At 43.6% G+C, this 14,447-nt stretch overlaps 1 protein-coding gene across 1 annotated transcript; it reads left to right on the top strand.

Annotated features, from left to right (window-relative positions):
* The first annotated feature begins 649 nt into the window (after positions 1-649).
* si:ch211-106e7.2 (uncharacterized) lies at positions 650-12,261 on the top strand. Its single transcript, XM_061229772.1, has 4 exons — positions 650-841; positions 4,699-9,903; positions 10,006-10,068; positions 11,204-12,261. The coding sequence occupies exons 2-4, from the start codon at positions 4,749-4,751 to the stop codon at positions 11,332-11,334; spliced, it is 5,349 nt and encodes a 1,782-aa protein (XP_061085756.1). The 5' UTR covers positions 650-841; positions 4,699-4,748; the 3' UTR covers positions 11,335-12,261.
* The last annotated feature ends 2,186 nt before the right edge of the window (positions 12,262-14,447 follow it).

The raw sequence follows: 14,447 nt of genomic DNA, 5'->3' as shown, positions 1-14,447 counted from the left end.
AAAACAGCTGTATGCCTGTACAATGTGATAAGAACATTTATTTTAAGAATAGCTTACGATGCAAAATGTCAGTTATTTTGGACAAGAGAACATTTAAGAATAGCTTACAAAACAAACGTCATGTTGAAAGAAAACATTTATTTTTAAACAGCTTACAAAGCGAAATTATAATTTGGCCAATTGCCACAATGATGTTGGCACCCAAGAGTGCTGAAATCATTGTGGCCTGTCAGAGATCAGCTGGTGTTTTTTTAGGAGGAGTTATGTTGAAAGAGTATAAAATGGGTGTGAAACCAAGAATCGAGGTTCAATTGTGCAGAATTGATCCTGCTTTGTTTACTTGTGCTAATAAAGTATGATTTTCCTCAGGAGCTTGCTGCCGTGGTGTCTTTTCCCTCGTGAAGTTGTTTTTCAACAAATTAGAGATTGGACTTTGAATTCTGTCGTTTCCGAGACACGACACTTCTCACAGCGCTGATCTAATAAAACGTGGCTTTTCTCGACTCAGTCTGTACTTCCGTTTCGTTTATTTTGAGAATAGTAAACTTTAATTTTCGCCAACCTCGAAAGCAAAACGAAAGCAAGACTAGTAGGCGGGGTTTGTGTCGCGGGAGGAGGGGTCATGACCTGAACCGAGGCTGCAGCAGGGAGACGCAACGAGTTCTGAGTGCGTGTGCAGCGAACAAAGTTCGTGATTTTAAGACTACGAAATAATTGGCCATTTTTGCTGCTTTTGGGATACTTGCGTCTTGTTCGAGTCACTTGTTCTCATGTGAAGCCTATGTTGGCACATGCCATCGCTGCCTGTTGTTTCGCTCGCAACCCAGACGGAATTATTACGGTACGTAATGTTTTAATTTGATTGCTTTCCTCTCGGTTCATTTGCACCGTGATGCAATTGGACTGCATAATCGTGAACATACGCAGCGTATTCCAGTACAATGTTTTCACTTGTAATTTACTCCTAACTTGTTATGCTTCTTTCTCCGCAAGTGCAGCTACGTAGTTAGCCAATTTTCAAATAAAATAGCCACCCTAGATTTTTTGGCAGAATGCCATTGATTCCATGTAGCAAACATTTCATACGCACATCAGTATTAGTGAAAGTTGTTTTTCGATTCAGTGTGTACCATTTCTCAAAGGATACTAATGGGGGGAGGGGCGGGTAGTTACTCCGTGCAGTTATCCAGCTAACTGCGTGATCCTGCGTCATATGCTTTGATTAAGTCTGGTGTTTAGATAGTCAGCTAGTGGAAGTTTGTGTTTGTAATTGTGGTAGATAACCCTGACTGTGGCAGTCCTTCTCTCAAAACGTCTTCAAGAAATCATACACAAAGTCTTTTGAGTGCAAGTCTTTCAATTCTGATGCAAGTGGGTGTGGAAGGTTCTCAGTCTGAGAAGAGCTCTGTATTCGTAATTAACCTACAATAAGTGCCCTGTAGTAATCTTTCACTCTAAATACCTAAAAATGTATCTCTGTACATTCCGTGTGTGGGAGGACGAGATGAGTTTAAACTCCATAATGGGAGGGGCCAGAGAAATGGAATAAAAATGAGGGTCATTCGGGGAGGATCGCAGTGGGTTTGGAGACTGCTTGAGAGACTTTGCTCTGCTCAGACCAGACCAGCCCAGCAATACACAAACAAACAGGTTTTACTATTATTTTTTAAAATCCTATTTCCGTAATTCTGCCCCGAAAGGCTAACCTTCCATAGGCTAACCTCAACCTCATCACCTTTCCTATTCACTGTTATATTCCCATGTTGTTCAAATCTTTCTTTCTTTTTTTACCATTATTTACACGTCTCCCATTCGGGCGCTTAAAAAAAAAAAAAAAAAGAATCGTTAGCTTCTCTTCTGTCAGGTGTTCAGATGGCTAACATCTCCTTCTTTGTTGGCGCTATTCATGCACAACGTGTGATCTTGCTGATAATGTACGTTGCCTGGAAACCATGTTCGATTATACAGGCGTGCTTATGGTTGGCATTTATATAGCGCCTTTATCCATAGCTTGGCCCTGCTCAAGCTACAATTATACAGAATAGCTAAATATACAAAAGGAAGGAGTGGGGAAAAAGAGCAACGAGGAGTCTGCCCCTATAACTTATTTGAATAACTGTGGCCAGACCAAAGCCAAGCTATAATCACATTTGTATAATCAAACATAGTCTCCAGGCATATACACAAAGTGAGCACTTTATCTGGTATTTATTTGACTTATTTAAGTAATCTGCTGCTATAGCCTACCCACCTAGATGCACGGTTTGTTCACAGATGCTCTTCAGCATACTGTTGTAATGTGTGGTTATTTGCGTCACGGTCACCTTCCTGTCAGCTTTGACCAGCCTGGCCATTCTCCTCGGACCTCTGTCATTGACAAGCAGTTTCTTTCTGTAGAGCTGCTGCTCACTGGATGTGCTTTGTTCTTCGCACCATTCTCTGCAAGCTCTAGAGACTGTTGTGCATGGAAAAACCCCAGGAGATAAGCGGTTTCCGAGATACTCAAACCACCCTGTCTGGCACCAACAATCATACCAAGTCACTTTGATCACATTTCTTCCCGATTCTGACATTTGGTCTGAAACAGCTGAACCTCCTGACTACGTCTGCGTGCTCTATAACACTGTTGAGCTCAGTGTATCACTCTAGGTTAACTGGACACGCAAGTAGTTGTAGTAATAATACATTAAACCAATTCTCTAAAATTATTAGAACACAAGGGCCCTGACTGTTTGGAATTCCCACAGTTAATGTGCTCAATGTGGATTTGTGTGGCCCTGTGTGCCACTGCACAAATGCATCACGTTCTCAAATACTAAAATCTAGCATCAAATGAAAATAATTCCATAAATGCACTTGCATGTACTTGTGTAAATACACTTTTGCGTGTGTGCCTTATTACTTGCCATTGTATGTTCTCAAAATGTGTCCACGCATGCAAAACATTTTCCACAGCTGTTGTCCAAGGCATGAGTCATGTGCAAGTGCTTTGAGCTGTTCCTCTTTTTGGTAATTTGATACTGCAGGATCTAGCTTGTTGCTTTAGATTTTTTCCTTTTTACAGCTATGTCTTAAAAGGAAGCTCATTTGGGTCATTTTTAGTGTAGGTGCATGGTTGCATTGAACAGAACTGACAACAGTTAAAAGTTATTACAGTTACTGTGGAAGAATTTAAAGATGGACTCTTTCTCCTTGTGAGTCGTTCTCAAGAGTGATAAACCAGAGATGGTTTACCACTTGAGCACATGTTTTGGGAGTCCTCCATCTTAAATGAACTAAGTGCCGGAGCAATTCCCCATGACATCAGTTTGGTTATTTTACAAATGATGAATGGCCTGATTTTTTTAAATTCATTTTTTCATTATAGGTTTCAGAAATGTAGCCTAGTTTGTTTACACAATGAAGACTTGAGATCAATTTCAGAAAGCTTTCTTTCTATTTCAATCACAGGCAATGAATGTCAGCTAGAAAAGTGCAAGGTGTGTCCAAAATGTGCATTCCAATATTGCTTCCGACAGGCTAATGGTTAGACATGCACACATGAACAATGAGTGGGTGAGGTTGTATTCCTCTGTTAGTGGGGTCATAAAGTCTGCAAACTCGTCATGTTTCCTGCAGGGCCCCAGGCATTATTCTCTTGAACCCCCACCCTCTCTCCCTCTCACATCTCCCTCATTCCTCAAGTCACTGAAATACATTACATTAATGGCATTTGGCAGACGCTCTTATCCAGAGCAACGTATAGTTGATTAGACTAAGCAGGAGACAATCCTCCCCTGGAGCAAGGCAGGAATAAGGGCCTTGCTCAAGGGCTCAACGGCTGTGCGGATCTTATAGGCCAAAACGATGCATAAAGCAGTGGATGTTTCATGGCAAATCCAGTTTAGATAATATTCATGTTTGGTATCATTCTCCTTGGCTCAGTGTGACTGGTGCAATGGTCTAATTTCCACAACAGTATACCTAGGACAGCATAACCATCCAGGAACCTGGCTCTAAATTCCAAAGTGCTATAAAGGTGGTTAATTGTGCCTGATGGTTCATTGTGGAGCCATTTTTATGGTCAAGATCAAAGGCCTTGTTTGTGCTTTTAAGGGGAAGAAACAAAGGGTTTAGGAAATCTGTTGCCAGATCTGTTGCCAAACTCCTGGCAGGTATGATAACATTTTTACTTTGTGCTCTGTCCAAAATTATATTATGTTAGAATAGATTTGCAACTTTGTAATTTGATTGTGATTAAAGAAGTGACCTACCTGGAAAAATTAATTATTATACTTGATCCGTTGAACTGAACACTCACTGTTATACAGGGAATGCTTGGATGCCCCAGCAAGTTTGCCTTGGGAGAATGCACATTTACACTTACTGTATTACGGTGTATTGCACCCGTAGACCTCCGACAGTAAATCAGTCTTCTCTGCCTCACTTTATTATTCATGTTGATAACTAGTAGGGAGAGCTAATATTGATCTTCTTGGGTCCCTGAGCTGCATTCAGACATGTAGCTAACTGACATTGGTGCAAGTTGATCAAACCTTGCTCACGGTTTTAAAATTAAGAGTGCCATGTATTGTGCCTAACTAATCCATAGTGGGTACCTGCAATTTCAGATATATGTGTATATAGATTGTATGTTAATCCATGTGATAACTCAAGGGAACGAAATCAGTTATGTAATTCAGTCCATTTCTCTTTCAGACATGGCATTCCTTTAGACATTGAGGAAAACTGAATGATAGTGATCCACAATGGAAACCATGTCCTGGTCCGAAGGTACGACAAGCCAAGCTTTTGGGATGCAAGCCTCAAACTCCGCCATACAAAATGATTTGAGATTCCAAAGTTTTATACCAGGAGGAGGGATTAATGGAAATTCAAACCTTTATGTTAGTCGGACCCAACAAACACAGCACTCGAACTACCACACTCTACACTATACCCGACACAATGGACAAATTGCTCACGGGAATTACTGGAATGACAAAGCTACGGACTTAAACTCTGTTAGAAACGGCGATGGTTTTTCTGCACAGAGGAATGGCAGTGGACTATATGAACCTGCGTCTCAACTGACGTTAAGAAACCAGACTTTGATGAATGGAAACGACAGTTGTAATGTCCCACCAGGACCGCAATCCCGCTATGTTACACATCACAACCCTTTTAAAGCCGACGCTCCTCAAACTGTGATGCCTAATGCAACAAATCTACAAATGACACACGCAGCCACAGGAGGTAGTCAACATACCCAGCAGGTATTGCAGTTCTCAAGAGTTGGCTGTGGAGCTCCATCCACTGGCGTGCAAGGTCACGGGAACATAGCGGCTAGCCAACAAATAAAGGTAATTGAAGATTATTTGAAGGGCGAGCGTGTGAACACCTCCAGAAGTTTTTACCCTTCCGTGGAAAGGAACCCGAACCATCAGTACTCGCAGGCAACAGCAGTCATGGGACAGGGAGTGACGAGTCGGGGTGATGCCCCGGTGAAAGCGGGCAAAAGAAATGGCTTAAATGATGCCGCGGTCTGTCCCACAGGCGGGAATACAAGTGCAGAAAAGGTGCAGATGGACCGACCAAATGTCAATCTCGGTTATTTGCTAGAACTGCTAACAAGAGGTCAGGGGCCAGTTGTGGGGTCCCAGGCTGGTACTGCATGTCCGCCCTCTGGCCAGAGCAGGGCATGGGCCGCAGGCTCCGGTGCATTTACGGACGCCACTAAAGGAACGGGTGGTGGCAGCGTTTCAGCGGTGACCGAAAGGATGAATGCCATTCAGCGCAGGAGCTCAGCTCTTGTGGCAGCCCTTTCTAGCAATGCTAACCTGCCTTATTACGGCGTAAATGGGAACAAAAGTGGCTCTGGAAATTCCTCGTCTGTGCAGAATGTGGTGGAGCAGCAGCCTCCCTCTTACTTTCAAAGCATCGGTGTCGGCAGAAATGTATCAAACGATGATGCTAATTCATCCTATCCTGAAAAACAGAGCTACCACCTCTCCCCAACAGGTCAACAGCTCCCGGGAGCAGAGAGGAGATGTGTACAGGAAGCACAATATCACACGCAAAGCACCAATGCAAAAGCACAGCCTTTCTATTTTCCCAACACCACAAACAGCGGTGGAGCTGTCGCAACAAGGCATGTAGGGCCCACTCAAACAGCGAAGCCTGCTCAAAACCAAATTCCTCTGTCAAATGTCGAAAACGGCCAAAATGGTCATCCTCATGCTTTGGCCACTGGTTATAGTTGCGCCCCAACTTTCCCAAATCAAGTTAAGCAGCCATATAGACAGTCCGATAATCAGCATCATCGTGACCCCCCACCCTATCCCAAAACGCAAAGGTATTTTGTCACAGTGACACAGGAAAGGCCTGGGACAGGATTTACTGCCAAAAATGTTGTCTTCATGGCTGATAACCACGAGCCTGCCTTAAGTGAACAGCTGCAACTGACTTTAAAAGAAAAGACCGCAAAATTAGACTCTGGAGTAACATATGCAGAGCACCCTGGCAAGAGCGATCCAAAGGATGGCGAAACCCACCTTTCGACTGCTATCGCAAGAGCCGAGTCTGTTTTCAATGTGCCCAAACCGGCAAATCAGCAGAAGTGTCCTGGGTCATCGGGGCAAAGAGCGGTGGCAGTCGTTCCGCCGATATCCCAGCAGTCGTCAAGCTCCACAGACGAGGAGGGCGGCATCATCAACACCGACGAAGGATTGCCGTTTAAAATAAAGAACATATGGTCCCTTACCGAAGAAGAATATGCAACGCCACAAAAAATGTCTGTGCCATATGACGTAGGATTGGGTGACAAATTAAAACCGAACGTCTTGGCTACGTCTGCCACGGCAGCAGACGTTGATTCACCTTCACCTTCAGAGCAGGCCGCATCTCTTCACAATACCACACAAGCCCCAGATTTAGCTAGCCCGTCAGCATACAATACGTGTATTCTGGCTGCTTCCGAAAAGGATATTCAAATGCCAACCCCTCTGGACCTTCAACCTAAGCCGACTGAAGTTCCTCACCAGACTGAGGATAGTGGTTTAATTGTTAATGTTTCGGAAACGCTGCCCAGAATGGATGTTATTGAAAGTGGTGATCAAAATGGCGAACCAAAGAAAAATACTTTCGATTTGTCTTCAGTACCTGTGTATGAATGGACAATGCATAAACTGCGTAAGATGGTGTCAGTACTTGATTGGAAGCAAGGGCACCTTCCTCAGGTGGAGATGGACATTGAAAAGCTTCACAGTATTTTTGGGAGATCTCGTGACCCAGATCTTTCCGATGTTTCTTGTTCAGATCACTATATGTCCATAATGAACGAGGTCTCTAGTATATGCACTGAAGATGAACATGCCCTCGTCTTTTCCCAGGTTAGGAGAGCAGTACAAAAGGAAGTGGCAGAGAATTGTCATGTCCTAAGACATGATGCTACTTACTCTGATAGTGTCTACAAGTCTTCATGGTTGAACCTCAATGAGCAGCTCGATGACATAGACAAAGAACATGGATTCCCCTTGCAGCTGAGTTTTAGACCGCACATTCAAAAGTGCGAGGACAAGGAAGTGAACGAGTCTGAACTTGGCAACACGGCTAGAGTTCCTATCAAGCAAGAAGCTGAGGAAAGGCAAACGCCACCAGTACTGACAGAGGGAGAGTTGCCAGCATCCTCTAAAGGTGTCAGTCCGACCAAAGATCCACGTTCCTCCAAAGAGATCAATGTGCTTCCATCTGAGGAAGTGAATGAATCTGAAAATGGCCACATGGCTGAAGGTCCGATCGAGCAAGAGGCTGAGAAAAGGGTTGTTCTACCACTGCCAAACCTGAATGAATCTGTAAATGGCAACCTGGCTGAAGGTCCGAGCGAGCGAGAGGCTGAGAAAACGGTGGTGTCACCACCGCGGAACCAAACCGAGTCGCCAGCATCAGAAGACGGTGTCGTTGGCTACAAAGATCCGCTGTCCTCCATCGAGATCAGTGTGCTCTCAGATGAGGATGCGAGAAGGTTTTTTAACGAGATCACGGACGAGGCGGAGGACCTGCGGAGCGAGGCTCCTGAACCGCGCTCTGAAGAAAAAGGGAGGCAAACGGAAGCCGAGTTGCCCGAACCGCCGGTGAAAGAAAAGGAAAAGAGCCAGATGGAGATTTACTGTTGTCTTGCGCAATGGCTTTATGTGATGAGCGGTTATGGAAATAAATCTGTCTGCTCGTGCCAGAGTAAGGATGCACCCAATCAAGAGAGCATGACGCTAGGCGCAAGCACGAATGACATTGCGGTACCAGCTGCAAATTCTCTGAGTGGAGGACCTTCAACAACTGTGGGGACTGCCCATTCAGTGCACAATACTGGATGTGGGGAAAGGAATGGGAATGAGGGAGGGTCTAATGAATGTACAACGATTGAGCACAAATCGATGGATCGCGCAGAGAAGGACTCGCTACATGGTAGCAACGGGAGAAGCTCGGGACCTCCTTCAGAGCAAAAAGCTGAGATAAGAATGAGCGAGCACACTCCCTCCGACTCCTCGGGAGCAGGAAACCATGCTGATCCTGAAACACCTCCCACCACTGACTCCAGTGGCTCAAATATCGTGGAAGTTCAAATCCAGGACGTCTATTCATCTCACAGTGACATCTGCCAAATAGCCTCTGCGAAGCCTGTGCCACCACATGCTGAAGTGGATGTAGTTGATGCTAGCTGTGGGTCAACAGAAACCAGAAATCTTTCATTAGGACGTAACAAAGTGGTGGCCAAATGTGGAACATTCGGCCAGCAGGCTCGATCCCCGGCTGCAAAAGGCATTAAGCGGATGCAAGTTCTTGCATCAAATTCTAACCACAAGGATAAAAATATAAAGAGGGAAACCAAAAGCAGAAAACGGAAGTGGGAAATATCAAATCACTCAGTCAGTGACCATGAAAAATGGAACAAGAAACCTTGCCCTCAAACGACTGTGGAGGAATCTAAAAGCAGAACATATTTCCCGGAAAAACGAGAAGGAGATGACCGTTCAGAAACCCTCAGACCAAAGGTTCCTAAAGGAGGTAAAATTAAACACCCAAGAAGTGTTCCAGCAAACAATAGTGAAAGGGGGAAAATGCCAGGAAATTCAAAAGTGCTTCTAGTATTAAGTAAACAGCAAGATAAAGCTAGGAGTGTAAGTCTTGCATTGTATGGATCATCTCCCCAGAAAAAAAATGGGACATCAGTTTCGCACAGACTGATGGACCGTAAGTCAAGTAAAGTGAAATCAAAATCTATTTGGACAATGCCACCCCCGCCTAAAACCATTAGTTTTAACCTTCCTCCAAACTTTTGTCCTCCTGTCAAAAGTCTTGCAAAGCAGCAGGTCTTTGCTAAATGGAAGAGCAGCTTAGTGATAGCTGAAGATGACCACCAAGCAAAGCCTCAACGTTCAAAGAGGAAGGCCAAAAATGGCGGTAAAACTCCGACCGCATATCCGAATCACCCAAAGCCTCCAACAGACGAGACCAGTGCTTCTTCATCTCAACCAGTGGTTACGCCACTCAAACTCAGAGCAGTGACTGCTGACCTGAAAAAGACCAAGAACAGAAAATCTACAGAAAATGAACTTGCGGACCGTAATTCATCTAACGGCACCTCTGCCAAGAGAGACGCTGCCAAAGAAAGGCAACGTAATTTGAGTGGAGGGCCATTCTTGAAACTGAACAAAATTGAGGTGGAGACAACTAAGCCCAAGAAACTTGAACGGAGACGGTCCACTGTACCCGTCACCCAAATGAAGAGTAAATATGAACTTGGGAGCCCTGCCCTGGTTCCACTACAACGACAAGACCGCATGTTGGAGTTCAAGTTGCTCCCCGAGTCCTTCAGCTTCAAAGACGGTGAAGATCAGGAGTCGCTGAAGCCGAAAGACATGAAGGGTAAGCCGGCTGACATTGTTGCCTTGTTGTGTTTTCTTTTTAAATCATACTATATACAGTTTCTGTGACACGCACTTCTAACAGTATCAATTCTTGCTCCAGAGACCGGTACTGCAAATATTGTCGGTCGGCAATCGGCAAGCTTGAAGACGACAACGTGGAAAGGTAATAACAGGCATTATAGCTGACAGTTGAGGAGTGGAGAAAAAAACTGACCTGTGAACTTAGGAGTTCTTCCATTTTCAGCTGTTGTGTAGATAGCTCGCAGTCTGTTTCTATAACCAAATTCGGCTTTTGAGTGGATATTTTTTGTGGCCAAAGCATCTATATGAGACACATTCAAGTGCGATTCCGTATGAATCAAAGGTACAATAGGTAATTACGGACTTCTAATGATCAAGAGAGTAATTGCAGCAACAAACATCCTTAAACCACAACACTGTTTATTCCTCCCCTTCTCTGTGAACCCCCCCCAAGGCTATTGGCTGTGACAATTCAAACCTATTTTCAACCAATGAGCTTGAAGTATTGTAGAGATATACAATGTTTTGGATAATGTACAGTGTAAGTCCATCAACTGTACATTTTAAAACACAAATTTAAGGACTATAAACACAGGCAGAGGGTGAGTCGTCATGTCTGTGAGCCTATTTCAACGATGGAAAGGAATTTGCAATGGTCTTGTAACAACACAAAAATCGTACCTATTGTACCCTTACGGAATATGTATTTCTGTTGGAATATCTATCCATTTGGTCTTAGTTTTTGTTGTTATATTTGTCTATCTTTGCCCTATTTAATGCTGTGCAAATGAAAGTTTACAAATAAAAAGCATAATTTTCTATCTTTTCCATAAATTAATATTAATATTAATTTTATGTTCTGATGGGGCGGCCTGTAGCGTAGAAGTTAAGGTAAATTACTGGGACAGGCAAGGTTGGTGGTTCGAATCCCAGTGTAGCCACAATAAGATCCGCACAGCCGTTGGGCCCTTGAGCAAGGCCCTTGTCTCCTGCTTAGTCTAATCAACCGTATGTCGCTCTGGATAAGACCGTCTGCCAAATGTCAATAATGTAATGTAATGTATGTTTGATACCATTTCCAGTATTTGGGTGCATATTGCTACTAATTGTTGTGTTTGGTTGAAATGGGTTATTAAATGGGTTATTGATCATCGCTTTGTCATATTCCAGTGCATAGTATGAGAATTACTATTCAATTTGGTAACTATTTGGAAAATATTTATTTATTATTTTTTGCAATCAAATGTCAAACTGATTTTTGTTCTCCCCCTCATCAGATTCCTGGTCAAAGAGTTCAAAAGGCAAAGAACCGACCTCTCCTGAAGTTATGTCTCCTGGTGCAACCAAGCAAATGGGTACCACCTTTCAGGAGTACAGGAAGAAGTACATGGCAAAGGGCAAGAACTAGTTTTTTTTTGTTTTTTTGTTTTTTCTTTATGGAAAATGAAAAACGAAAGTCCTCCATTAATCATCATGTTTCCTGTGGAAACGGTCTGTTACCATGTTTATTTCTGACCTCAGATCTTCACCTCAGTTGAGAGAGAGAGAGAGAGAGAGCAATGAAACTGTTCTAAGTTTACATACACTTTTTAGGCGTGTATCTCCATCATCTTTGGGGAAATTTGACCTTGACCCTGCTTAAAAAGATTCCTGCATTTTTGTTCATACATTCACATTGGGAGATGGATTTCTTTCCCTCCTGTCTCTCCACTCTACTGCCTGCAATCTTGGAATAATTCTGAACACCAAGGATGCAGTCTGATTTCAGACAACGTAGGGCAGAATTTGAAGTGAGCCTCCCTAAGGGCTATCGAATGGTCATCAAATTTCAAGCATAAAATTCCCTGGGATATATTTACACAGCCAAAATGCTTGCATTGGTTGTTAAAACCAGGAGAATAAGCACACCTTACAGCTATGGGAAAAGGTGATTGTGATAAAAAAAATTAAAAAAAAGGCTGCTTTCATTTCACACCAATTCGTAACTTACTATTCCCCACATTTATGTTGACTATAAGTATAATGCACTGTTGAAAAACCGACAAGATGGGGTTGTACTTGTGTATAATCATTTATTTTCCTCAACGAGCCAGCTTATGTTATGATGAAAAATACAGAATACAAAAACTGTTTTGTGTAAAATATAAGTTTTTCTACTGTCTTTTCTAATTCTTTTTTACAAAGGTCTTATGAAACAATTTATTTTTTCACTGTACAGAATTTCATCTGTTACATTTCTTTTTTGGATTTTTTTGTTACTTTTCAAATTATATGCGATGTCTCCCTCATACCATATGTCCAGTATTTGGAAATAAAAAATAGTCTGGTACCGAGATGAAGCATTATATTCCTCTTTTATGATCTCCTTGTATTCAAAATAAAGGTTGACCATTTCCAAGTCAACACAGACCAAGTGCCACGCAGCGTCTACAATTTATTTTGGTCGGCAACGATGGGCAATAGAAATCCTGACGATTGGAAAAAAAGCAGACTCGTGATTCATTTCTTGCTCCAGAAGCACTCAGAAGATACCAGTAATTCATATTAATCATAATTAACGTACTTTTTTTTGGTTTATGTTCAGGTCTTGTCAGGGAAGTTTCCCTTTTACCCCGTCCCAATGATGAGGCTGTTCTGAGCAGATTCACAGCACTTACTCTGTAGGTTGTATCAGTCTTTTATTCACTTGCCAGCAGAGACAAGAATGAGAGCACTCGGACCAAGCACTCAGCCGAAAGACAGGAACGGTTCCTTATATGTTATTTCAAACCGCTCTTTGTAATATGTTTTTTTTTAATGTTCGTCATACTTTACATTATTGGCATTTGGCAGACGCTCTTATCCAGAGCGACGTACAGTTGATTAGACTAAGCAGGAGACAATCCTCCCCTGGAGCAATGCAGGGTTGGGAGCCTTGTTCAAGGGCCCAATGGCTGTGCAGGCTACACCAGGATTAGAACCACTGACCTTGCGTGTCCCAGTCATTTACCTTAACCACTACACTACAGGCCGCCCACAGGGGACTTAGCATCTGTAGCAGGCTTACATCATGAACCCTGGCCCTCAAATCTAAATCCAGCCCTGGGATGACGACTGCAACTGCACTTCCCACAACTCACGTGAGTTTCCTGAGCTGAAAACTTCACTTCCAACCGTGGTGGAGACCGCTGATTTCTGGGAGACCTCTCGCGGGTATTGGGGAGCTCCGGGAGACTTGGCATCAGGCCACGGCTGTTAGAACATCTCAATCCTGAGGTCAGAAATCCAGTTAGCGGGGTGTCTCGGTGGCGCAGCCTGTAGAGCACTGACCGCATGCTCATTGCGAGCCGCGACGTCGGCGATTCGAATCCGACTGTCTGACATTTGTCGCATGTCTTCCCCTCTCTCTCTCTCGCTCCCAGTCAACCTGTCTCTATACTATATACTGTCCAATAAAGCTGAAAAAGGCCTAAAAAAATATCTCAATCCATCTCCGGCCGTTTTCGTACAGACAGCGAGACGCCCAGATGACATCTGTAGATCTTCAGCAGTTAGGCTGGGGTTACCTGGGCCAGGGGATCATTCCCTGCTGCCAGACAGGCCCAGCTGACAGGCCTCGACCATCGGAAGGGGAGACGCTCCCGCCACACAAAGCATATGAAGAGATTCAGAGATGAAAATAAGTGTTAATGAGGAGAGAGAGAGAGAGAGATGTGTGGTGACTTTGCAAAGCGATGACCTGCCTGTGTGTCGTGGTTAGGCTTGGCTTGCGCTGATGTAAGCTAGAGGCTTGCCTGCTTGGACTGCGTGTCAGCTTGCGTGTGTGTGTGTGTTTGGGTCTGATCCGCATGAAGATACACATGTTTATGCATCTGTGTCCCATACAGGAGTGAGTCCAGTATAATGAGGTATACGTGTGTGTGTGTGTGCCAGAAAGAGAACGACAAAGAGTGAAAGGGGGAGAGAAAGAGAAGGGGGAAAGGAGAGAGAGAGATGGAGAGATAAGCCTGTCAGCCTGGTGTTTTGGTACTGTACTCTACCCTAATGAATGATAATACAGCTCCTTTTGAGTAGTGGCAGTTAAAATTCAAACGGCAGCATGGAAACCAATCTCACTGGAAACAATGAGAGCATCGGTCCATCGGGACACTTAAATGACAAAGCATGAAAGGTATTAAAGGTATTAAACGCTCTTCAGGGGAAAAGGGAAACTATATCATTAGAGGAATCATTTGTTTTGAATCGAAGCCATCTGCTGCCATTCCTAATCCAGTTGGACATTCTGTATAGGGCTAATGGGTTCTGCTAATGGAGGGTAAACCAGAGCATGTAAAGGCGCTTGGTGACTTGAACCTTTTAAAATTTCACTGGAATACACAGGACAGGAACAGGCAATACAAGATGCAATACAATTTCACACACTTTCACGGCAGCCATTTTGTTTGGAGAAAATAGAAAGGCTTTCAAATTTATGAAACAAAAGGCAGAGAATACAAAGGGGAATACAAATTGTTGCGTAAGGCACTCTGTGGACCGTCGGCC

The sequence above is a fragment of the Conger conger genome, chromosome 19 (genome assembly GCF_963514075.1).
Source record: "Conger conger chromosome 19, fConCon1.1, whole genome shotgun sequence".
NCBI lineage: Eukaryota > Metazoa > Chordata > Actinopteri > Anguilliformes > Congridae > Conger > Conger conger.
Note: the sequence above shows the minus strand (reverse complement) of the source record. Positions and strands in the feature narration are given on the sequence as shown.

Bases quoted from the DNA above. Each gene is read 5' to 3' on its own strand.
- si:ch211-106e7.2 (XM_061229772.1), top strand. From the start codon at position 4,749: ATGGAAACCATGTCCTGGTCCGAAGGTACGACAAGCCAAGCTTTTGGG. The intron at 9,904-10,005 runs GTAAGCCGGCTG...TTCTTGCTCCAG, and splicing joins GAAGCCGAAAGACATGAAGG to AGACCGGTACTGCAAATATT. The intron at 10,069-11,203 runs GTAATAACAGGC...CCCCCTCATCAG, and splicing joins GAAGACGACAACGTGGAAAG to ATTCCTGGTCAAAGAGTTCA.